The sequence below is a fragment of the Haliotis cracherodii genome, unplaced genomic scaffold (genome assembly GCF_022045235.1).
Source record: "Haliotis cracherodii isolate W230 unplaced genomic scaffold, xgHalCrac1.p SCAF_8, whole genome shotgun sequence".
In the NCBI taxonomy this organism is placed as follows: domain Eukaryota; kingdom Metazoa; phylum Mollusca; class Gastropoda; order Lepetellida; family Haliotidae; genus Haliotis; species Haliotis cracherodii.
In genome coordinates this window covers 61,386,236-61,410,927 of record NW_027266341.1, presented here as the reverse complement: position 1 = coordinate 61,410,927, position 24,692 = coordinate 61,386,236, and the positions used below count along the sequence as shown (strand labels likewise).

The 24,692-nt window shown below is 40.7% G+C and overlaps 3 protein-coding genes across 6 annotated transcripts in view; 1 reads left to right on the top strand and 2 right to left on the bottom strand.

The window, feature by feature from the left end:
• LOC139450760 (stromal interaction molecule 1-like) overlaps positions 1-3,321 on the bottom strand; it is a 91,610-nt gene extending 88,289 nt beyond the window's left edge. For all 4 annotated transcript variants that reach the window (XM_071232586.1, XM_071232589.1, XM_071232588.1 and 1 more), the window contains exon 1: positions 2,980-3,321. In XM_071232586.1, coding sequence (XP_071088687.1) covers positions 2,980-3,154 — 175 coding nt within the window. In that variant the 5' untranslated portion in view covers positions 3,155-3,321. The remainder of the gene's footprint in view (positions 1-2,979) is intronic.
• A 1,134-nt stretch (positions 3,322-4,455) lies between these two features.
• LOC139449668 (steroid receptor RNA activator 1-like) lies at positions 4,456-16,480 on the top strand. Its single transcript, XM_071231153.1, has 6 exons — positions 4,456-4,486; positions 5,515-5,667; positions 6,211-6,521; positions 8,279-8,387; positions 9,641-9,711; positions 10,835-16,480. The coding sequence occupies exons 1-6, from the start codon at positions 4,468-4,470 to the stop codon at positions 11,003-11,005; spliced, it is 834 nt and encodes a 277-aa protein (XP_071087254.1). The 5' UTR covers positions 4,456-4,467; the 3' UTR covers positions 11,006-16,480.
• Positions 16,481-21,651: 5,171 nt separating this feature from the next.
• Positions 21,652-23,213, bottom strand: LOC139450475 (uncharacterized). Its single transcript, XM_071232184.1, has one exon. It carries the CDS (start codon positions 23,104-23,106, stop codon positions 22,438-22,440), a length of 669 nt encoding a protein of 222 aa, XP_071088285.1. The 5' UTR covers positions 23,107-23,213; the 3' UTR covers positions 21,652-22,437.
• Positions 23,214-24,692: the final 1,479 nt, after the last annotated feature.

Genomic DNA, 24,692 nt, shown 5'->3' with positions numbered 1-24,692 from the left:
ATTAATTTATTCGAGTGAAGACTTTTAATCAAACATGTATAAATGTGTAAGAACATCAAGAATTACATCATTTCATGATGGCAAATGTACAAGTGAATGTTCAGTTTATTCCTAATTCCCAAGGTGGAAAGAACCTTTGTTACCAAGGTCATAAATTTAGGGTTAAGAGTAGAAGAGTTGCCAAGGTACACTGGAGATGTTGCAAGGCCGGATGTCCTGCAACCATCAACGCCACTGATGGAATGATAACAACGTACAGAGATAGTCACAACCACATTGTACCACAGGTAATTAACACACCTGAACATGGTGGTGGTGGGGGGGGGGGGGGGGGGGGGGGGCTCAGGTAATTAACACTTCTGAATAATGGGGATTATCATCACGCTGTGGATTACAAGTCCGCAGGTGTTTGGCTGCAACTGACCTCGTTATTGACAAGTATTCCATTGGATTAAGATGCCAAAGTTTGGACTTTATACACTCTTCTCTCCTTGTATGGCTACTTGTATACCTGTGTACAGTCAAGTCTTGTTTATCCGACACTCGTTAATCCGACAATCGGCTTTATCCTACACTAATGATGGGAACGGATTAAATCAGTGCTATTTAGACCCGTTAATCCGACAGTCTCGCATTTTGACACACCTAATTTGCAACAAATTACCGAAATCAGTCTCGTTAATCCGACACAGTGAACTGCGTACTCCGTGGTCATCTGCCCACGAATACACAGCCCATGTTTTGATGCGAGACGAATCGGCTGGTAGCAGCATATAACCATGGCTGCAGAGATAAACTTGCTTAAAAATAAACAATTAATGCTTTGAATAAAGAAAACAGGATAAATCACATGCTTAGATTACTCCAATCTTATTAAAATCAGATACAAGTTCTCGCTATCGACGAGGACATCCCATTACAGGTCACGTCAGAACAACCTTTCGTGAACTATGACCTACCAATGAAATGACCAACAGGAAGTCGATGTTAGCCACTTAGAAAGCAGCTTTCTTATGCTTTAGGTACCAGTTTCAAACTTGCGACTTCCATTCCAGACTATACCTTTTAAAGTATTTTGAATAAGTCATACAGTCTGGAACAGTTGTTTTTGTCTTAAACTTTATAGATTGCTTGATTAGAAAACATATTCCGCCAACAATGTAACATAACAATATGAATATTTATTTTATATTTTTTATTACTTGTTTATCTATTGTGTAGTTGTCCGAATTTCGATTACGAACGTTGATACTACGATACATATTTGTTAATCCGATATAATCATATGCAACCATTGATGTCGGATACTTGACTGTATATGGGCAGAGTTGACCGGTGCTGGTGTACTTTGCAGAGAGATGACACACATGGAACTTACACTAAAATCATATACTAAGCCAACAGAAACTCATTCATCTAAATTCTAATTTTATAAATAAAGATGCATGATTTGGACCTCCTGCACTGATTTCGTCCGACTCAGCAATTAAGTCATTGTGTAAGTTTTAATTGAAATTAGCAGTGTAATTGATAAGAGTTAGCAGTGTAATTGATTAGACATTTTTGAATCGGTATTTCAACTCAAAAGTAGTATAATATATTGATTACTTATAAAATTAAATATTCTGACAGTGTACTGAAGAATATAACATCAACTTTATGCTAAATCCACTAAATGTTTAAAATTGTATTATCTGCCTTCTCAATGTCCAGGATAATCCGGATAAAAGTAAAAAATTCTGTGGCAGTAAATTATCAATTTTGTATCAATATTTCTAAATTTGTACCAAAACACATCAACAATAAACTTTTACCAATACATTGATATCGCAATATACAACATCCCAGATTGAAATGTACAGTGTTAAATATCTCTGATGCTCAGGTTGCAGCAACACAGTGGAATCAGTGACATGAGCAGCAAGTCCCTGACAACAAACACACCAGGGAAAGGCTGTATAGGTGCAAAGTTCATTCACTTTTATCAGTTTGATATCATTTTCCTTCGTAACCGGCACACATTAGTCATTGTGCTGAGAATTAACTTGTCCTTGTCAAATCTGTCAAAGTAAGGTTCTTTCCACCACTGAGGGAACGTAAATGTGATATTCAGTCAGTATGTACAGTCAAGTTGCCGGACACAAAAATCATAAAGGTATTCTTTCAACAAATTTGACAGGACCAAATTGGAAAAATATCTGAGGACATTTTGGATGACAATCAGTCATTGCCCAAGAATATGAACCGATCTGAAATCTTGAGAGCAGACATGGTATAGCAGTTGTCTGACTTCAATTTCGAGTATGCCTTGGTTGGTTAGATTGCTGACTTTGTGTGCTGACGATTAGGTGCCTCACTGTGAGAGTATGGGTTCGAATCCGGGATAGGAGTCAACCCTAAAAAGTAGTAGAATTTGTACTTTACCAAGAAAATGTTATAGTAGGCCCTATAGCATTGGTTACTTTTGACCACTTTCAAAAAGGCATTGTGTATTCAAATATTATTTTACAACTGCTTAAACTTGTTAAGAAAAACAGCTGTCTTGATTCCACAAAAAACAGCTTTAAGTGATTTCAAAGTCTTACAATCAACTTTACTTTGTTAAATCTGATGAGAAAGTTTTTGTCAATAGGCCTAAATGTGATATAGAGAAACACGAAATATTATCAACAGACCACTGTGTCAGACTAATAACCGTAATTGTAATACAGTAATAATCAATATTACCAATCAAAAACTCTTAACTAGGGAATAAAAAAAATATCGTCAGTGTCATGTATTCACGCAGTCAGCTTAACATTCTATTAACAGTATATCAAGAATATGGTCGTACACAGAGTGAGAGATGTCAAAGTACTGGTGCAATGTAGCTTGTCATGACAACCTGCTCGGGGAATTTGTTTACATTTTGAAACTGTCAAAAGTTGTTACAGAAATGTCACTCCCTGTTTCAAACAGTAAAGAATAATTGTTACTTACCAAACACAATACTCCCCTCCTCGGATTTAGACGGAATCTGGTCAAGGGGACCAGTTCCCGTTGAAGCTCTGTCAGATCTTAGAACATCATGACTTCTGACTTGCACGAACCAGGGCCAAACGAAAGAGACAAGTGTCAATTTCAGTAGAGATGAAACTCCACTCGAATTCTTCATACCAGGTGGGATGGCGACAAAATAAAATAACACAGAAACATTGACACTTCACCAATCAAACAACAGGATCTATCATCCACTTTATATCCAAGGTACATCCGTGAGCAATATCAGTAGACGACTAGGTGATATGTGTCCCATTGACACTGTACACCGCGTGGATATATCCTACACTTCCATGGGAAGTTACTGAGTATACTATTTGCACTACGACTAATTTCATTGGTGGATTTCTTTCACGACTGCTGTTGTTGGCGAGAAGATTAACGAGCAGAATAGGATACATTCCCCATACATACCATTCTTCGCAGTATTTCATAACACATCAAGCTAAAATTATGTTAACATGTTCAGTGACATTTGAATAAAAGGTATGGGATATATGATACACCATATGAGTGTATATAAACCTTTGGGTTTCTTTTTTGGGTGTGTTTTAGTTTGTGCGGATATATATATGTTCTTTATGTGCATGTCCAACAGTAATGTCATCAATTTACTCTCAGTGACTACAAAAATAAATTGACAGTTTGCCCACTTGTTTAATATACAATACTAAACAGATAATATATAAATAGCAGGGGTAAAAAATAAATTATATATTGGTATTAGATTACTGATGTGCCTTAATGAGGATTGTGTCTATCCACATCCTACACTTACTGATTATTGATTAAAGAAACTCTATGCTCCAGCCTGTCGCTTAGTTCCAGATGTTGTGTCAATTCATTTTAATGTTTAGGCGCTCAAGTATTTTTTCCAACATAAAGAGCTAGGTGCTCAATTATTTTTATTTTCAAATAAATAAAAATAACGAGGTGTATTTATTAAATAATTGATATGATGAACAAGTAACAGGATGTTTTCGTCTCCAGATGAAAGGCATGTGTAAAAACAATCATTAAAACAGAGGCTTGACTTGTTATAAGACCACCCCACACCTGAAAATAAATGGTTGCTCCCTTACAGACAAGAACTGTTTGTGTCTTGACGTAATTCGTATTAGTAGTTGTTCAGGAAATACTATATAGAGCAATGTGTTCGTTTTTCCCAAATACAATATAAATGTTCGTTTGCATAAGGTTTATTGAGTCTTCCTTAATGGTCTCTGTATAGAATCGACTACTGTGGATTTCTTTTAAGTTTGTATAAAGGGTGCAAAATTCTGCTGAGTGCATACAAACTACCATCGCCAATGACATAAACTATCACTAAACACAATCTGCCTGAGAAGGGCGGAGACTCATTGATATAACAGCTAACAGGTGCCCATTTGTGAAAATATTATTGGCTGGGAACGTCACGTGACTGTCATGGCAGCTCCCAGGCCTGGTGAGTTGGCGAACTTGCCTATCACATCTACTCGTAATTAACTGTTGCATTGCATGAACTATGACTGAGCATTTTCTGCCAGGACGGGTCATGCTGCCAAAGAACAAGATTATTGCAATAATACATGACCTCTGAACCAGTTCCGATTGGCACTTCGATAGAGATATATACGAAGAGACAGTTTTGAGTTGAAAACTTCATTGCGACTTATATATATCATTCTATTTCTTCCCTTCCCCTAACACAATGAAAACCTGTTTCTTTTTGAATAAGTTAACGCGTATTGATAAGGCCTATTGTCACAACTTTATATTACAAAAATGATGTTGGATCGATCGCAAACTAAAATGACACATTGAGAACCTTTGCGGGGGCCCGGGTGTTTACAACTAGTTCAGCCTAATGCAAATTGTATACATTAAAGGCCCGTTACAATTGGTCTTAGAAATGCATGACACTAGAATTATTTAACTGTAGTAGTGGTCTTGACCAACTGTCAAAAAGTAGTCAAAGCATTGCTGTTGGATTTATGTCTTCAGTATACCAAATAATGGCTGAAGTAAAGAAGATTCTGATGAAACTGATAAACATATATATCCCATGTTATGGGTTTTCGGGCACTCATAACGGTCATAGGTTGTTTTTCTAATCATATGAACAACTATAAAACATCTAATTAACTTATAAAAGACAACTTTTCCTTGAAAACAAACCATCATCTGAATATAAACAATGACTCTCTGTTATGGCGCGAGTAATCGCGATAACCATAGCCATCAGAAAAACGTAGGATGTCTGAAAGCTTATCATCTGATGTAGGTAGACACATTATTAAGTATAATCATGAGAAAATGGCTTGGGTCTTTTTTTGTAACTGCAATTGTTTAATGTGTGACAAAAAGCATTGTGCCAATTACCAAATGAATTCCATATAGTAAGAGAAGAAAAATATTTGTATGGAATAATCTGCAATTTGCAAGAGATCCAGAAAGATAATTCACATTCATTTCATGTCATCTTCATCACAGGTAACACTGACCGAGGGTGGAATGACCCTCCTCTCTTTAACTATGGGGCTGCTGCTCAAAGCCAGGCCTCTCCTCGACGTACTGCTCTCAACAAGAGAGTAGCTTATCCCATGGCAACGCCCCCTTCAGCTGGTGATGGCACTAGTATGGCTGGTGAGTGAAGATACTGTGGAGAAGACCTGCATGTACAAGTATTGCCAGGGTCATGTATACCCTCAAGTGATCATAGTTTTGGATATTAGGAGAAAGCAAAATGCAAATGTTTCCTCAATATATTTATAAGTAATTAAGAGATGAGGTTTTGTAAGAAGCTATGTCATTATTGCATGAAGGGAGATCATACTGTATTTAGGAATCAAAACAAAATGATGAGAAATGTCACATGAATAAGGCAATGGGACACAGTGGGGAAGGGGAGACAATTTGACACATAGTTGAAATTGTCTCCCTTTGTTTAAAACATTTTTCTCAACAAAGCAAAGAATGCTGATGAAATGGGTTTGTTTTTAATGTTTAAGTAAGAATTCTGAATTTATAATTGTAATCAAATTATGATCATGATGATTACATGATGATTAGAGTGAAAAAGTATTTGTTGTAATATGATAAAATATGTTCATTGCAAATGATATTGATGTGAAACATATTCAGATTTTGACTGTCAAGATATCAAATTACTTCATATTAATGTTACAGCCAGCATTCTGAATCCAGCTGAAGGTCCCCCGAAACTAGGAAATGTACAACTATTACCTCCTGCTGTAAACACAAGTACCCCCACCCCACTTCCCGTGGTGGTCCCCACCCTCATACCCACCCCAGAGCCTGGCTCTCAGTTGTCCCCTGGGCTGCTCTCTCACCCGGGGGTGGCCAGGCCTGTGGCAGAGAACAGGGAGACGCTGGATGACGTGACCGCAAGGCTTAACGTAGAGGGTGAGGCCGGCCTCTTGTCCTACATACAGGATGCTTTGAAGACAGTGAGGGACAAGTGCAGTGAGCAACTCAAGGTGAGTGTGTGCCTGCAACTCAACAACCCACTGGGGTTTGTTTTAATCAATATCTGGGGAAGACAATGTTATAAACCACATGTACAAGGCTTAAAAAGTAAAAGAATTGGTTCTCAGGCAATAACCTTTGAAAATATAGTGCGAGTGGTGTTTTTTTAATTTACTTGCTCAGACTAGTATGTACAGTCAAGTCTCTTTAATCCGACACTAGTTAATCCCACAATCGGCTTTATCCGCCACAAATGATGGGAACCGATTAAATCAGTGCTATTTAGACCCATTAATCCAACAGTCTCGCACTCCGACACACCTAAACGAATTGGTGCAAACACTCATAAATCTCGTTAATCTAACACAGTGATCAGCGTACTCCGTGGTCATCTGCCCGCGAGTACACATCCCTGTGTTTTGATGCGAGACGAGTCGGCGAGTAGCTGCATATTTCAACGGCTGCAGAGATAAACTTGCTTAACAATAAACAATTAATGGTTTAAATAAAGAAAACAGGATAAATCACATGCTTAGATTACCTCAATCTCATTAAAATCAGATACAAGTTCTTGCTATCGCCGAGGACATCCCATTACAGATCACGTCAGAACAACCTTTCGGGAACTATGACCGACCAATGAAATAACTAACAGGAAGTCAATGTTAGCCACTTAGAAAACAGCTTTCGTAAGCTTTGCGGAACCAGTTTCAAACTTGCGACTTCCATTCCAGGCTATGCTCTTTAAAGTATTTTGCATAAGTCATACAGTCCGTAACAGTTGTTTTGTGTTGAGCTTTAGAGGTTGCATGATTAGAAAACATATTCCGCTAACCATGTAACACAACAATATGAATATTTCCTTTTTCCTTTTTTTAATTACGTCTTCGTATCGTTACCTATCGTGTAGTTGTCCAATTTTGGATCACGAATGTTGATACTTCCTAATTTTGTTTATCCGACATACTCGTTAATCCGACATAATCATATGCAACCAACAATGTCGGAGTAACGGAGACTGTAACTAAATAAACAGTTGTGTTCCATCAACCTAGGAAAGAGGCTCCCTACATAAAAAAGCATACAAACTCCAATTGCCGCCAAGACCATAACACAAGATGTGCAGTAAAGCAGTGCACATACAGGGAAGTAACTGTGTGCTATGTTGGATCGCATAGTATTTAAGTGTTAGGAGTTAAATTTTATTTTTTTAAATGGAAATAAAAACAAAATGTGCAGCAGACTTTATGATGATGCGGGCGGTGTCTGAGAAGCAAGACTATTATTTTTTTAGCCTAATTGTTTAGGAGTGAATAAGCCAACTAATTTGAAGAAAAGGTTATGCTTCTGAGTGAGAACTACTGAGAGCAGTGGTCCTGGTATTGATATCCCTGGGGAAATATTTCATAGTATTGCTTTGGATTGAATGAAGATAGAAACACAAAAATCAAAACAAGTGCTACTGGAACAGACAAGATACCATGCATCTGACAGTTCAAGACTAGCGATATAACCATTACATTGCCTGATTACATTAACCAGAATTTACCTGAGAACAGTTGGATTCCACCCCACAAGGCTGACCCTTGTTCCAATTCCTTAGGGTTCACTGAGCAGAGCTTATTTTTAGTCTTTCACCGTGCTGTGACATCCTTACCGACTCAGGGTGAAGGCAAGCACTGCGAGAGGGTGGGGATAGCTGATTTATCGCCTGGTGGTGTTGGCCAGGAAGCTGGGTGCAGTTCTATCAGTGTGTTTATATCTCCAGGGTCGGGCGGCAGAGGACGTGTCGCGGAGGATAGCACTGCTGCAGGAAGTGTGGCAGGGGGGACAAATCTCTCCACCTGTCAAAGTCCGTGTTGCACAGCTCGTTGAAGGTAACAGTTTAAGATGTAGCATCTTGTTGCTAGTGCCCCTCGGGGGTGTTCCAGTGTAGAACGTTGCCAGCGACTTCTGCTGGTCATAATAGGCGACTGCTAGTTGATGGCATGTCATCATACTCTGATGGCATAGATCAATGCACACAATCTCAATCACTTGATTGTCTGCTCCAGACTCAGTATTTACAGGCCACCGTATAGATGGAATATTTCTGAGTGTGGCCTTAAACAATAAACACACTTGTTGCTTGTGTCCTAGTCTTCACACCTTTGAAAGAAAACATTTAGATTAATTCTTATCCTCACACAAAACATTGTAATTTCCTCCTGGACTTTGATCCTATAAACCAAAACCCAATTGTGCCTCTTCCTCCTCTTGGGGTCCCCCAGCCCTTGGTTACCAACAGGAGTTATCTGTCCCTGATCCCCTCACTTCTCATAGTGAACGGCGATATACATGCACTTGCCATTCACTTGTATAGTGAATGTAGCACGTTATCCACAGAGTAGGTTGAGGTTTATCTCAAATGCATCAGGAGCAGAAAAAGATGCCAGTGGCAGCATGAGTGCCAGCATTGGTGGGGACACTGACAACAACGGCAGTGAGAGTTGCATCACCGCCGCCATGTGTGGAATAAGCATTGCAATGTGTTGTATCAGGCTAGAGGAAACAATCTGCACCAAGATTCAGGCCCTCCCGTCCGGTCCATGTCTGACGATCAATGGAAGCGCTGATGAGAATACAGTGAAGGGATCAGGGACAGATGACTTCTGTTGGTAACCAAGGGCTGGGGGTTTGCCAGTTCACAATTGTCAGAGGGGTACACAAAGTATGTGATCTAGACTACCAATTGTTGGACTTTCATTTAGTGGAAGCCTCAGTGGCTGAGTGGGTTAGATCACTGACTTTGTGTACTGGTGATTAGGCGCCTCACTCTGCCAGTGTGGGCTCGAATCCCGGACAGGACTCAACCCAAAAAAGTACGAGAATCTGTACTTTACTTAGAAAGTGTAACATTTGTTACAGTATATTTATATAAATGCTGGCACTGAATTATCAATTTATATGTTGTTAAATTCCCAAATGTGCTTGTGAGTTTGTGTTGTGTAGTGTTACACAGAATAGTTGCTACTTGGCTGAGAGGATTGGCAAGAGAGTAGAGGATAAATACTGTCCCATGAAGCTTCCTGGAAGGATTATGGTTGAGTTGTCATGGCAACATGTTAATTTAGTTTTTATCTCTCCACAGCACTGAAACAGAACAACCTTGACCTTGCGAATAGCATCCACTTGTCTTTAATGGTGGATTATACAAATGAGGTAAATAGGTTTGGTTAAAATATATAGTAAGTAGTAACGATGAACTAGAGATGATGAAGTAGAGACGATGAAGTAGTGATGATGAGGTAGAGACGATGAAGTAGAGACGATGAAGTAGAGATGAAGAAGTAGAGATGATGAAGAAGTAGAGATGAAGAAGTAGAGATGATGATGTAGAGACGATGAAGTAGAGACGATGAAGTAGTCATGATGAAGTAGTGATGATAAAGTAGAGATGATCAAGTGACGATGATGTAGGGATGATAAAATAGTGACGATGATGTAGTGATGATGATGAAGTAGGGACAAAGTAGTGACGACAAAGTAGTCATGATGAAGTAGAGATGATGAAGTAGAGATGATGAAGCAGCAGGAAACCTTACAAACCTGCCGGGGAGAAGATTCATGTTCAATCCGAGCAGATAGAAGGAAATATTATACACTTGCGTGTAAAAGAGATTTCAGTTGTTTTGAAAAGTGATATTCTCACACTGATCAGCTGAACGGAGAGACACTCAGTGCAACAGACGAGTCTCATCCACACCTGTCTCATCTACACCTGTCGGTCATGAAGTTACCCCCCTTTGCCTCTGTCGCATGCAGCAGTAGCTGGTCTCCCGAACATTTATATTTCTGTCTTGACAGTAAAAATATTTTACATCCAGAAAAAGATATACTGAATAACACTTCTACTTATGCATTATTTGTTTAACCTTTATGCTATGCTATATAAACAGCTATGCTTCAAACGCATTGCTAAGCGATGTTTTGTTTAAATTTGATATTTTCATGCACTTAATGTTAGATAATATATCTCAAATAGAAAAAGAGTTCATTAAATCAAAAGATGTGAAATGAAATATCAACAGTACATAAATTGAAATATTTGATTCAAGTGTTTTTTGGAGTTTGTATTATTTTTAATTATTTTTTAAAAATCAGCACTATATCTTGTATGAGTGCAGGAAGCCATGTGTGAAACTGTCAGTGGAGGATTTAGAATTTGTGTTTTAATTTTTTGGGGTAATTTGTTCTAAAATAATTGTCAACAACAAATGAAGTATAAATAAACAGGATATTTCATGTGTCTTGTAAAATATGATGTATGAGTTTTATTCCGTAGGTGAACCAGTGGATGGTTGGCATCAAGAGACTTATCCAAGAGCTGTACAACTTGCGAGAACAGAGTATACCCACAGAACAAACTAGCCCCTCCCCCTCAGGCGACCCCCAGGGTCAAGGTCAGACCTCGGAAACCTCCACTGAAGCACAGCCAGTAGCTGGTGACAGCTGAACCACATATCACCAGCCTCGTCCTGCTTTTATTTATTTTTGTTACAACTCGGTACTTGTTCATGTTCAGGCCACCGGAAGATTAACATGCCTTTTTATCCTTTTACATTTTCTAGAAAATCTTGCTAAAGTTTTATTGAATATATGTTTGAGATTCTAGTCATCTCTGATTGCTTGGCCTGGTGCCAGCGTTAGAGACCAGGAAATTATCTCGATGTTTCCCGTGATGGACAATGTACACACTGATGGAGGGGCTTCAGTTACCACAGATGTAGCCGCCAGGTACCACATGGGTAGATTTGGCTGTCTCTTATCATGTGACACTCTCATCATGTTGTTGGTAGGCCGCTGTTTCTCAGGTACCTTGCAAGTCAAGATGTAGTAGCCATTAATGCTTTAACTCATCTTGTCCCCTTTCGAATCTTCCTTGACCTTGTCGTGTAAAAGTTTAGATCAGGCACATGACCGATGAAGTCACAAGTTTGGTTTGTAGTTGTAAAGTTTATCCCATAAAATCTCAAGTAATATTCCCCATAAGTAATATTTTGTTCTTCATATTGAAGCAATTTCATGTTCTTTCCTTCATTGTTTCGAAAAACAGTATAAGGCCTGAGAAACATTTGACCCTTTTTATCATCCTACCCCCTCCCTTGTCCCCGCCCCTCCCCACCCCAGTGAGGGTGTAGTCTGGCAGTCAGCTGGGTGGCCTGAGCGGTGAAGATGTACTTAAGATGTACTTAAGGTGCTTCACATAGAACTATATTTGGTCCGTCCTAAATAGTCTTCTCATAATGTTAATATGGTTGCTGCTTGCATTCTGTTAGAATTATTGTAGTCTGTATAGCCACGTGTACACAAGTCCCGAACACAATATTATATGTCTGAGTACACTCGTAGGTTTGTTGGGGCTTATGTGAGAAGCATCACTTAACATTGTCTAAGCCATAATTGTTATTAAGAAATAATGGACATATATTTAAATATTTCTATGAGTCTCTGGATTCTGGGTAATTGGGTGATTTATGATATATTCAGGCTTGTTAAACATGACTCTCTAGCATAATATCCCGACAGGACCCGAGCTGATGCCGACTCACAGAAGTCCCACTTGGTTGAAACTCTAATCTAATTAAAATCAGATCTAAGTTCTTGTTGCCGCTAAACAAAGATCTGAGGACATCCCATTATGGGTCACGTCAGAACGACCATTTGCAAGCTTTGACCGACTACTGAAATGACTAACAAGAAGTCGACATCAGCCAATTTGAAAGCAACTTTCTCAAGCTTTATGGCACTCGTTTCAACCTGCCTATTTCAGACTACGCTTGAAAAATACTTTGACACAGTTCTCGTTTAAAATTTTGAAAACTGAACAAATGAACATTCCGGAATGTCTACAATACGGTTGAAATTGTATGGCAGTGCTTTCCATGTACTGTGCAATGCCTCCTCCATTCATATGTTTATCCCACGGAAGCGAGAGAGAGACGATAATTTTAATGGAATCAGTCGTATGGGCCGTAACTGTTGTTCAGAATACCCCGTGTTAACGTTTACGAGGTTGCATGATCAGAAAACACATTCTGACTGTCACTTTCACAATCTGGTAAGTGATGCCATGATTTGTCGGATGAAAGCTCATTCTGACGTGATCCGTAATGGGATGTCCTCAGATCTTTGTTTAGCGATAGCAAGAACTGAGATCTGATTAACTGAGATTGGTTGAAACTCTGAATATGCCAGCCGACCTTTAGAATTCAGCTCCACAAAGTTTAGAAAAATATTTATGAAATTTTATTGGAGGATAAAGCTTGAAACAATGCCATGTGACATCAGCCTAGCAACAAGGTTGCTGGGGGTCATCAAGTGTGCATAAGCTCCTCTCAGTGATCTATCATCTCTACACAATGTCATTGGATTAGCCTCGTGATGTTGAGAGTATTTAATATTTGTTTTTAAATATAGCAAGCGCTAATTTATCCAAAGGCTGCTAGTTCAAGTCTGATGGATTCTAACAAAGACGGATAGTTTGTCCTTGTGTTTTATGACCAATGGCAGAGATCATTCTCACGCGAGGTTGTGGTGTTGAATTCTAAAGGTGCTCTGAATATGTGGCTAAGGTCCTGTATGGTATGCTTGTGTTGATGAAACTGCCTTGCAGGTCCGACCTGTTACTGTTACATACTGTCTGGTATGTATATTGTTATTCAAACTTACTCTTGACCTACTGATTCTGGTGGGTTCTATAACTGACAGAGCCAACCAAACAAAGCTGTATCGCTTATTGAACCATGTTGAAGACACAATCATACTGACACTTGTAGGATTGTAGGGCTCTTCTTTGTATTTCTGTGTTTCTTATCTCCAGAATTTTGCAATTTAAATTTTTATCTTGACATCGAGGGCACCTGAGGCCCCATTATCTTCATGTCTGTGCAGAGTTAGGTCCCTTAGCAGTGCCAGGATCTTCTGCACATCAGCAACCTCCCTGTGTTACATCTTTGGCATGCATCACTTTAGGGTTTCTCTTTCACGATGAGCTGTTGCTCCACGCTGTAACTGAAATATTATTTAATAAGACTTTAAGGCAATTTTAAAAACAACTCACTCACTTGGGGGATAAGAAACACAAATGCCAGCCAGTGAGGATGGAGTCGACCAGTCAGTGTGATATATAGTTCTCAGAGATTGGAGCCGGTCCCACGTCTTTCACTGCAATTTGTTTGAAACATTGATATTTTGATGTCTTTTATAACTATTGTTATACACACGATACATGAAATCGGTTTTAATCTTTATTGGGTAGTTCAGTTTACTGTATGCCACAGCTGCATCAGACCTACGTTATATAGGTCAAATGCTGATTTCCTGACAACTTGTTGTATAGTGTGACTCTTTATTACACAACTGTAGCAACGATAGCTTCTGTAGCAACGATAGTAACTTAAATCTACAGGATTGTTGATAGCCCAACTTACTTGCCTCTTGCATCCCTCTTTCAAACAAGCAGTTTGTGCTGATGTGTTTGTGTGTTTATAAATGTAACATGTGTGGTGGTTTTGGCCTTCTATTCAACTCTGTTTTTGTCAGCTGTCTCTGGAGAATCTACTTTTATCTTCCATGAGAGGCCCTGCCCTTGATGGGCACGGGTGGCCCAGTCGTCTAAGGCGCTGCGATTCGCTGTGCAGAGTTGTGTCCCTTGGGCATGCCAGAAACCTGTGATTGTGGATTCGAATCCCGGTTCGCCCTGATTATGTTTCGAGGTTTGTCAGCACCATATCCGTGCTCGTGGGTTTCACCGAAGTGGTTAATGTTTGAGACCTGCATCGCTTCGAGGCTTTCCTCCCACATTAAGCTGACACGGTGTGATATAACTGTAGTACTGTTAAAAGCAGCTTTAAACCCAACTCACTCACTCACCCACCCTGACCTAGCTTCACAGGTTACCATCCTGGATTATCCAGTGGATTATCTCTGTCCTAGTAGGATAAATACCCTGGAACCATGGCTTTGATATGAATCTGATTCAAATAATAAAACTAGTTATAATAAATGGATATTTGTAATGTGCCTCAGTCCATCCATTGAAGCGTGCTCAAATTGCTGACACCATCATTACTCCGGTCAGTGGATCAGTGTGCACTCGATTTACTTCTCAGCTCCCTGGGGAGTGTTTAACCCATGCTGCCTGTGAGGCTGAAGGTTAATTGTCACATTAATATGTCATCCTACCGGGTACCCATTCACTGCTAGGTGAACTTGCCGTAGGAGACAGCACATGTGCAACATGTGCTTCAGTGTGGGGCAGGACCAAAGCCCTAAAGTACTCACGGAAATGAAAAAACCCTGTTTTTTTTACCTCAGATCTTAAATAAATGCAGTTAATAAACAAAATATGTAAATATTCAAACAACTAAGTTAGTACTAATTGGGCCGTGGCACAAATACAACGTATCAAATGTTTTTATGCCTTTTCACAGGTAAAAGTGTGTAAAAATGTGAATAAAACAGACTATTGTGAAACAGGGCATAAACAGGTGTAAGTAGATCAAGGTGACCTATGACACCTTGACGACAGGTGAGAATAGGTGCATAATGCCTATAGTCTATTTCTGCTATGTCAATTTGGACTTAGTTTTATTTTTGAATGTTGAAAGTGTCGACAAATTACCTCCTGTAAAGTACATTTTGTATTGTTCACTGAGATCAAACTAGCAAATCCAGACTAGTACTTTTCGAGTTGTTTTGTCATTTCGTATTTACAGCTACGTAACACTTTGTGTCGATTTTTAAATTGAGAAAAACAGTTTTTTTTCATTTCCGTGAGTACTTTAGAAACTCTGCTGGACACAGTCACCCATGTAACTAGTCTTCTCAGAATGTTATAGTATTACGTAGTTGTCAAATTTTTCTGTCGGGTGGTGGGGTAGCCTAGTGGTTAAAGCATTCACTCGTCACACTGAAGACCCGAGTTTGATTCCCCAGATTGGCACATGTGTAAAGCACATTTCTGGTGTCCCCTGCCGTCATATTGCTGGAATATTGCTAAAAGCAGCCCAAATTACTGTCATGAGGGCCACTGTGACCCACTGATTTCAGCCACCACAATTCGCTGTGCAGAGTTGTGTCCCTTGGAGAAGCCAGAAAACTATGATCATGGGTTTGAATCCAGGATCGCCTTGATTATGTATCTAGGTTTGTCAGCATCATAACCATGTTGGTGGGTTATTCCAAAGCAGTAAACATCTGAGATCTGCTTTACTTCTGGCTACCCCCACATTAAGCTGACATACTAGGACATAACAGGAATGCTGTACAAAGTGACATTAAACCCAACTCTCTCTCTCACTCTCACATGCAAAAGTTCTTGATAAGAGCTGCTTTTGCTGTGAATGGGTCCGCAGTACTGGAATGGATTTAACAAACACAGGCTAAACACTGATGACACATTTGGGAGAGGTGTACAGCTAGACCACATTCTTCTGGCTATCTAGATCTAGATTTAAGGAAATAAAACATAGGTACCCTGCATTTGTTTTGTTTCTAGAATTGCTTTTTGTGGGCATTATTTGTATGAAGGGCAAGATGTGTTATTTCCATCTTTTTTTCCGTCAAGAATATTGTCTGTCTGCATCAGTCAAGTGTTTCTTCGCCATGAATCAGATATGCCTGGGGTAGGCCCCCTACTCCGCTTCAGTTGACAGAAACAAATTGTAATAGTTTGTTATATGTTCTTCCATGACAGGCACACATATATCTGGCAATGGTTCAAAAGTTTCAGATACTGAAGAAATAAATCGACAAAGAATTACGATATAGTCAGCTGCTGGAATTAAATGATATTGTTTGTATCAGAAGTGTTATTGTAGATATTAACTGGGGTGGACAACATGGTTAGCTGTTCATTCAGTACTTTAACTGGAACAGTCAATCAATGGTGAAATGTCTTTATTATTTCAGAAACTTTTAAGGTCGGAGAGACAATAAAATAATACTCTCTAAATGTACGTTTGTTGTGATTTTCCTGGTCCCCATTACAACAGCGATGTTTGCACTAAGAAGATCATAACTCCCATACTTTATGTATGTTTATAACAGTGGTAGCACTAAGATGATCGTAACTCCCATACTTTATGTATGTTTATAACGGTGGTAGCACTAAGATGATCGTAACTCCCATACTTTATGTATGTTTATAACGGTGGTAGCACTATGATGATCGTAACTCCCATACTTTATGTATGTTTATAACAGTGGTAGCACTAAGATGATCGTAACTCCCATACTTTATGTATGTTTATAACGGTGGTAGCACTAAGATGATCGTAACTCCCATACTTTATGTATGTTTATAACGGTGGTAGCACTATGATGATCGTAACTCCCATACTTTATGTATGTTTATAACGGTGGTAGCACTATGATGATCGTAACTCCCATACTTTATGTATGTTTATAACGGTGGTAGCACTAAGATGATTGTAACTCCCATACTTTATGTATGTTTATAACGGTGGTAGCACTATGATGATCGTAACTCCCATACTTTATGTATGTTTATAACGGTGGTAGCACTATGATGATCGTAACTCCCATACTTTATGTATGTTTATGACAGTTGTAGCACTAAGATGATCGTAACTCACATACTTTATGTATGTTTATAACGGTGGTAGCACTAAGATGATCGTAACGCCCATACTTTTACATATGCTTATGACAGTTGTAGCGCTAAGATGATCGTAACTCCAATACTAAAACGTGTGCTATGACAGTGGTTAACGATAAGATGATTGAAACTTCAATACTTTAACATATGCTTATGACAGTGGTAGCGCTAAGACGATCGTAACTTCAATACTTTAACATATGCTAACGACAGTAGTAGCGCTAAGATGATCGTAACTTCAATACTCGAACGTGTGCTTATGACAGTAGTAGCGCTAAGATGATCGTAACTTCAATACTTTAACATATGCTAACGACAGTAGTAGCGCTAAGATGATCGTAACTTCAATACTTTAACATATGCTAACGACAGCAGTAGCGCTAAGACGATCGTAACTTCAATACTTTAACATATGCTAACGACAGTAGTAGCGCTAAGACGATCGTAACTTCAATACTTTAACATATGCTAACGACAGTAGTAGCGCTAAGATGATCGTAACTTCAATACTTGGACGTGTGCTTATGACAGTGGTAGCGCTAAGATGATCGTAACTTCAATACTTGAACGTGTGCTTATGACAGTGGTAACACTGAAGTGGTAGCACTGAGATGATCGTAACTCCCAATATTTTGTCACAGACCTATGACAGTCTTAGCACGAAGACAATTGTTATTCCCATATTTTGACTTAGGCCTATGACAGTCATAGCACTAGGACAATCATAACTACAGTCTTCAACTGCTTAGATCGCTTTGTGGGATCTTACGGATTCTGGGTCAAAATAGATCCTCGATACCTCATGCGTGTCCTGCCGGGGGGGGATTCTGTTTGTTTTGTTTGTTTATTTAACCCCGCACTCTGCAATATTCCAGCTATATAAAGGCGGTCTGTTTAAATAATCGAGTCCGGACCAGACAATCCAGTGACTGACATCATGAGCATCGATCCACACAATTGGGATACGATGACATGCATCAACCAAGTCAGCGAGTCTGTCCACCCGAATCTGTTAGTCCCCATGGAGCTACCCGCATCAGAATAGGTCCCCAATAACCCATACTAGCTATATATACAGAGGGGATAAGATGCAGCTGTTTCTGTTCCTGGTTTATCCTCTGATCTTGTTCAGATTCTAAATAAATCGGAAGTGATTCTTTGGCCTCTGACGACTAACAATTTGCAGTGTCACCGACACTCAGTGTCACTCAGAACACCAACTTTAAAAGAGGTAGCAGGCCGAAATCCAGCGTGGGTTATCTCCCCTAACCTGGTACTCTCTGCTGTTCGAGTCGTGTGTCCAATGACCTGCTTTCACGTTCCCTCATTCGTCTATCGAAATTCTTTGATTTATCCGCGGCCTATAGATGTTCCATAAAGAACCCAATGATTGCCAACCCAGCGTTATGTTTGTAGTCCACGGCTCTTGCCCTATTCTCCGCTGAATGTAATGGTTATCGATCAGTCCCGGCTATATCGATCTTATTGACTTACAATACGTATAAAGGTCTCGATTATTGTGATTAGTCCATGAAAAAAACACTCCAGCTATGATACGACTCGAATGTAAACGACCGTATTAATCTGATTACTGATTTGGACATGGGAAGCCACAACGTGAACGTCCACCCGTCTTTGGAAAGAGTCGTGGATCAACATGAATAAAAAGAGGAAAAACAGATTGTCGTAGTATAGAGTGATTGGGGAATTTGAATAATGTTTTGATGTCTGCCCAAGACAAGTGATTCTGAAACTGTGACATGAATGCAGGGCTTCTTTCTCCCACCATCTTTATTAGGGAGACCGAACCGGGGTAGAAAAAGGTCTTCAGCAACCCAATCTTTTCGTAAGAGGCAGCTATGCTTGTCGTAAGAGCCGACTATGCTTGTCGTAAGAGGCGACGATGCTTCTCGTAAGAGGCGACTATCATGCTTGTCGTAAGAGGCGACTAACCCAATTACGTGGATCGATGCTCATGATGTCAATCACAGGGTTGACTGGTCCGGATTCGATTATTTACAGACGGCCGTCATCTAGCTGGAATATTGCTGACTTCGGTGTTAGACAACAAACAAACAAACAAACAAACAAACAAACAAATCCTTAGTTTGGGAGGTGTGGAAGCCCCGTGGATGAAGTTGGCTAGTAAAGCACATGACCCGAGTGCGATTTCCACAAAGATACAACGCGGGCTAATTAATTCCCAAGATCATCGCGAGAGCAGTGTTTACAAATTGCGTTTGTAAGTGTGTCTGGTGGGGTGCATGTGTCTGGTGTGGTGCATGTGTCTGGTGTGGTGCATGTGTCTGGTGGGGTGCATGTGTCTGGTGGGGTGCATGTGTCTGGTAGGGTGCATGTGACTGGTGGGGTGCATGTGTCTGGTGTGGTGCATGTGTCTGGTGTGGTGCATGTGTCTGGTGGGGTGCATGTGTCTGGTAGGGTGCATGTGACTGGTGGGGTGCATGTGTCTGGTGGGGTGCATGTGTCTGGTGGGGTGCATGTGTCTGGTGGGGTGCATGTGTCAAGTAATCAGACACATTATCCTCTTAGGTTGCGAGGTGATGGTGGAGGGAAGTTTGATTTTGTTTTGTTTGTTGTTTAACGCCCCTCTCAGCAATATTCCAGCTATATGACGGCGGTCTGTAAAAAATCGAGTCTGGACCAGACAATCCAGTGATTGGCATAATGGACACTGATCTTGCTACTGGGTTGGTTGTTGGTTGGTTTGTTGTTTAACGCCCCACTCAGCAATATTCCAGCTATATGACGACGGTCTGTAAATAATCGAGTCTGGACCAGACAATCCAGTGATTAATATCATGAGCATCAATCCACGCAACTGGGATCGATGACATGTATGAACCAAGTCAGCGAGCCTGACCACCCGATCCCGTTAGTCGCCTTTTACGACAAGCATGCGTTGCTGAAGACCTATTCTACCCCGGATCTTCACGGGTCTTTGCTACTGGGATACGAGTACATGCATCGACCAAGTCAGCGACCCTGACCACCCGATCACGTTAGTCGCCTCTTACGACAAACATAGTCGCCTTTTACGGCAAGCATGGGTTGCTGAAGACCTATTCGCCGGATCTTCACGGGTCTCCTTCGTGAAGTAATTACCGCACGGGATTTTGTTGCGCGAACACGACACTTTCGGTCCACATTATTTCTGGTTTATTAACTTTTCTAATCTTTGCGGCTAGTCAGTGGAAGAAAACGTAACTGTTGTTAGTTGTGCAGGTAATCAGGGTTCCTCCGTGACGGCACGACCTCATCCTTTATTCATCACGCAATCCAGACTGAAGCCGACCACAGTACACCTAGGCCGTAACCTCAGCATAAACATGTATGTCTGTATATTACATGAATACAATGTGTGACGCCATGGCATTGCTGCGTGAGTATAGTTTTACGCCGCTTTAAGCACTTTTAGCACTATTCCATCAATAACACGGCGGGGGACACCAGAAATGGGCTTCACACATTTTACCCATGTTGGGAATCGAGCCTCGGTCTTCGTCGAGACGAGCGATAGCTTCAACCAGTAGGCGACCCTACCGAGCTGCTGCAATATTTCTATAAGCAGCGTAAAACAATACTCACTCACTATATAATACTTAGTGTTTGGGCCATTGGCATGTCGTCACGCTATTGTTGAATCTCTCCATCACGTAACTCACATAAATCAACGATTCTTGCACCAAGAGGATTCTACGTGGTATATTTGTTTGTTTGTTGTTCAATGCCGTCAAGTAATCGGACACTTTTAGTTTATCCTCTTAGGTTGCGTTGTGATGGCGGAGGGAGTCGGAAACAAGCTGTTGTTGAACGCCTTCCTTCGTGAAGTTTTGTTTTGTTTTGTTTGTTGTTTAACGCCGCACTCAGCAATGTTCCAGCTATATGTAATCAGGTCTGTAATTATTCGAATCTGGACCAGACAATCCAGTGATTGACATGTGCATCGATCTATGCAATTGGGATACGATGACAGGAATCAACCAAGTCAGCGAGCCTGACCACCCGATCACGTTAGTCGCCTCTTACGACAAGCATAGTCGACTTTTACGGCAAGAATGGGTTGCTGAAGATCTGTTCGACCCCGGATCTTCACGGGTATTAAACAACATTCACCCCTTCATTGAGTGAGTGAGTGAGTGGGTGATTAACGCCGCATCAGCACCCTTTATTGAAATGACAAGTTCAGAAAACATGTTTTATCATCCATTCTTAAAAAATACACACGAAATACACAATAGTTACATTGGTATTACATAAATATTCAGGATTTTGAAAGCATATAATGACATAGCATTGTAACATTTTGCAGATAACTTTCGCGAACCGCTGTATTATGTACACGCAACACGCATTTATCACCGGAAGTGCCCAGTTGTTCTGGGTATCTGTATACGATACTAACAGCAGCAAGGTTCCCTGGGTATGATGCGCTGGCGCCAGCGCAGCATACCGGGGGAACCAGGCTGCACAAACAGGAAAATTTCGTAATATTTTAAGAACATTCATTTCCGGTCATGTGGAAGTCGAACGTGTTGGCTCAGTAACACAGACACAAACAGGTTAAATCAAAACGTATTATCAAGGAGATAAATCAACAACGAATTTATCTTACCGTCATGTTTTTCAATTTACCATAATTTGAAACCAAACGTAGATGCTACGCATTTCACATTGCCAGACGACAGTGTGCTTGTTTGCAGGCTCTGTGCATCACGTACATCTAAAGTTAAATACATTATCCTCCGTTGCGTTGCTGTAAGGAACTTGAATCACACAGATTACAGAGATCTACAAAATACCTGTAACCGGGGTATATATTTCCCAGTGTAAACCGCTTTAGCGGGATGAGAGGCAAGTTATCACCACGTCACTGACCAATGAAATAATGTATTTACATGTAAAGTAAGTTAAATCAGGTTATCAAAACTGGAATTGAATTGAATTTTTCATGCAAGCACGGAATCCATTCTTGGTATTGATATAATTATCTATCTCACTTCATAATGCTTCTTCAAACTGAAACGTCTAGTTGTGTTTATCTTTTAGACGTCTCTGTAGAACGTGCAGCAAAAGCTACGTTACACTCAAGCAGCCCAGAGAGTGCAAATGTAAGTTCGAACTATGATAAATATCTCCACCTTACGTTTACACTGTGGTGACACAGTTTCAGCCCACCTGACACCCCCTTTAAATATGTATTCGTCCCCGAGCACTCTGTACCCACGCTATCATCTCCAACTGGGTCAGCCATCTTGACTATGGACTCCCATCCAAACAAGACATTTCTCCACAGAATTTAGTTTCGCCGTTTCCTCAATTGCAATGTCGTCTGCTTCCGAATCACTAGGCGTTTCCCCGTAACTGACAATCTCTACCGTTTCCATGGCGACACAAACATTGCCTCCGCCGAGTGCACGACGTCGTTGACTCCTATCACTAGTACTCTCGTCCAGGAGGTCCCCGGAGAGTCTCGAAGCAGACGAACTTTCATATGCGTCGACAAAACTTATTTGCTTTTTAACTTTTCCGCGTTTTTTGTGATTGCTATTTTGGCTATCGGTTAAGGTTCTGTTTAAGGCGCTATTTTTAATCACTCCGTCCTTCCTGGAGAGTTCAAGTTCCGTCTTTGCTTGTTCCATCGCCATCTTGCCTTCAGGGGACAGGCCTTCTGAGACACTATTCTTAACGCGTTTGTCAGTCACCCGCTGTAATTCCCACATCTGTTCAAACGACAACTGACCAGTGTCCGGCTCTGCGGTGTTTTGACTCAGTTTCAACCTCACAGGTTTAACGTCAGCACTGTCACCGCCATTTTGAACACGCCGATGCGTCTTCTGCCCAGTCGACATCGTCTCTTGTCCAACCTTGTTTAGTGGAGGTTTCTCATGGAAATCGTTGCTGCCATAACCCATTCTATCTACGTGCAACTGTCATGGCGTCATGGTGGCTTTGGTCAAGAGTACCACGTTCAGCTCGGAGTCTTGGGAATCCCCTCTATTGCTCTTCACTCCTTCAACAGGGTCTGAAAGAATAAGTAACATCATCCATCTATCAAGACGAACTTTGTGTGTGATACAGAATGAGCAAACAATGTTAGTGACGCTCCAACTCTATTTGTAAGAACATCCATCGAACGAAACGAACTATTTTGTTGTTTGGGAGGGGCGAAGAGGGTGTGCGTGTTCAATGCGTGCGTACATATTGATATTAATCAATATCAATATTAATATTATTATTCTCTCAGTCATGCCAGGATACGCTGGTAGTGAGTTCGAATCCAAGAATCGACTGTTATAGTTGGTTTATCTGCACCGTACATCTCCGCGACCTGTGAGACCCTGTGATATCAAAGCTAAAATAATATACCAAGAATGTACGTCCCGTTTGTTGCCATGATCTTCGATTGTATTGGAGGCGGTGGAGACGCCTATTGGTTGAAGCGTTCGCTCGTCACACGGAAGGCCTGGGTTTGATGCTCTACATGGGTACAAGGTATGAAGCCAGTTTCAGGTGTCCCCCGCCGTGATATTTCTGGCGTAAAACCACACTCACTCAAAAAAGACATACTCACGAATGCGAATTAATGTGGAATTCATTAAACTGCAGTGGTTTGGAGTATAGGACAGCCAACATCAGATACATTCCGAACGCATTGGAGAAACATCGGGTTCATCGCCCTGCCAACCGTAATCAATGTGAACAAAGACACTGAATGGGACTTCAGCCATCAAGTGTCCAAATATTTCAGGCTACTGGACTTTGAGATTGCTTAGGGGTCGCCAATGCTCTGTGATTGGTAAATGTTTTACCAGGATTAGATAGAGCCGACCAGCGGAGACGATGAGTGAGTGAGTGAGTGAGTGAGTGAGTTTTACGACGCTTTTAGCAATATTTAAGCATATCACGGCGGGGGACACCAGAAATTGGCTTAACACAGTGTGTCCATTTAACCACTAGGCTACCGACCGCCCCAGCACTGTTTCAATACACTGTACACGATTACTGGACGTGCACCGGGTGAACCCAGACTACCAAGTGTATATACATACTTAAAATGCACACAATAACACAAGGGAAAGTCCCCTGACAACCCATACTCAATTATTGTAATCTAGTCGAGAATGTGACACTACGTTTATTCCCGATAAAGTCCTGGATTTGTTGAAATCAATACTTGTAGATCACTCGGCCGCCGACTGTTTGAACGACCACTGTCAAGTGTTCCGGCTACGATGGAATGTGTATGTTTTGTTTTAAGACAGGGAAGTATTGTCAAGTGGCGGTAGTTGGTGTTTAAGAACGTACCGCTCAGCTCATAAGGGTAAATGCCCATGCAGGTGTTACTGAATCACGCGTTAGGAAATTATTTTACAACAGCTTTCCGGAAGTTGCCGACTGGCATGGTGTCTCCCGACTTCCTATATTGATGATGTTAATAACGACTGTCAATTCTTCTGGAAGCCATGTTTGTCTATAAAAACTCCTCAACATAATCTTA

Excerpts from the sequence above, each read along its gene's own strand:
- LOC139450475 (XM_071232184.1), bottom strand. The coding sequence starts at position 23,106 with ATGGGTTATGGCAGCAACGATTTCCATGAGAAACCTCCACTAAACAAG.
- LOC139449668 (XM_071231153.1), top strand. Across the intron at positions 5,668-6,210 it reads TGATGGCACTAGTATGGCTG|CCAGCATTCTGAATCCAGCT; the intron begins GTGAGTGAAGAT and ends TTAATGTTACAG. Across the intron at positions 9,712-10,834 it reads TGGTGGATTATACAAATGAG|GTGAACCAGTGGATGGTTGG; the intron begins GTAAATAGGTTT and ends TTTATTCCGTAG.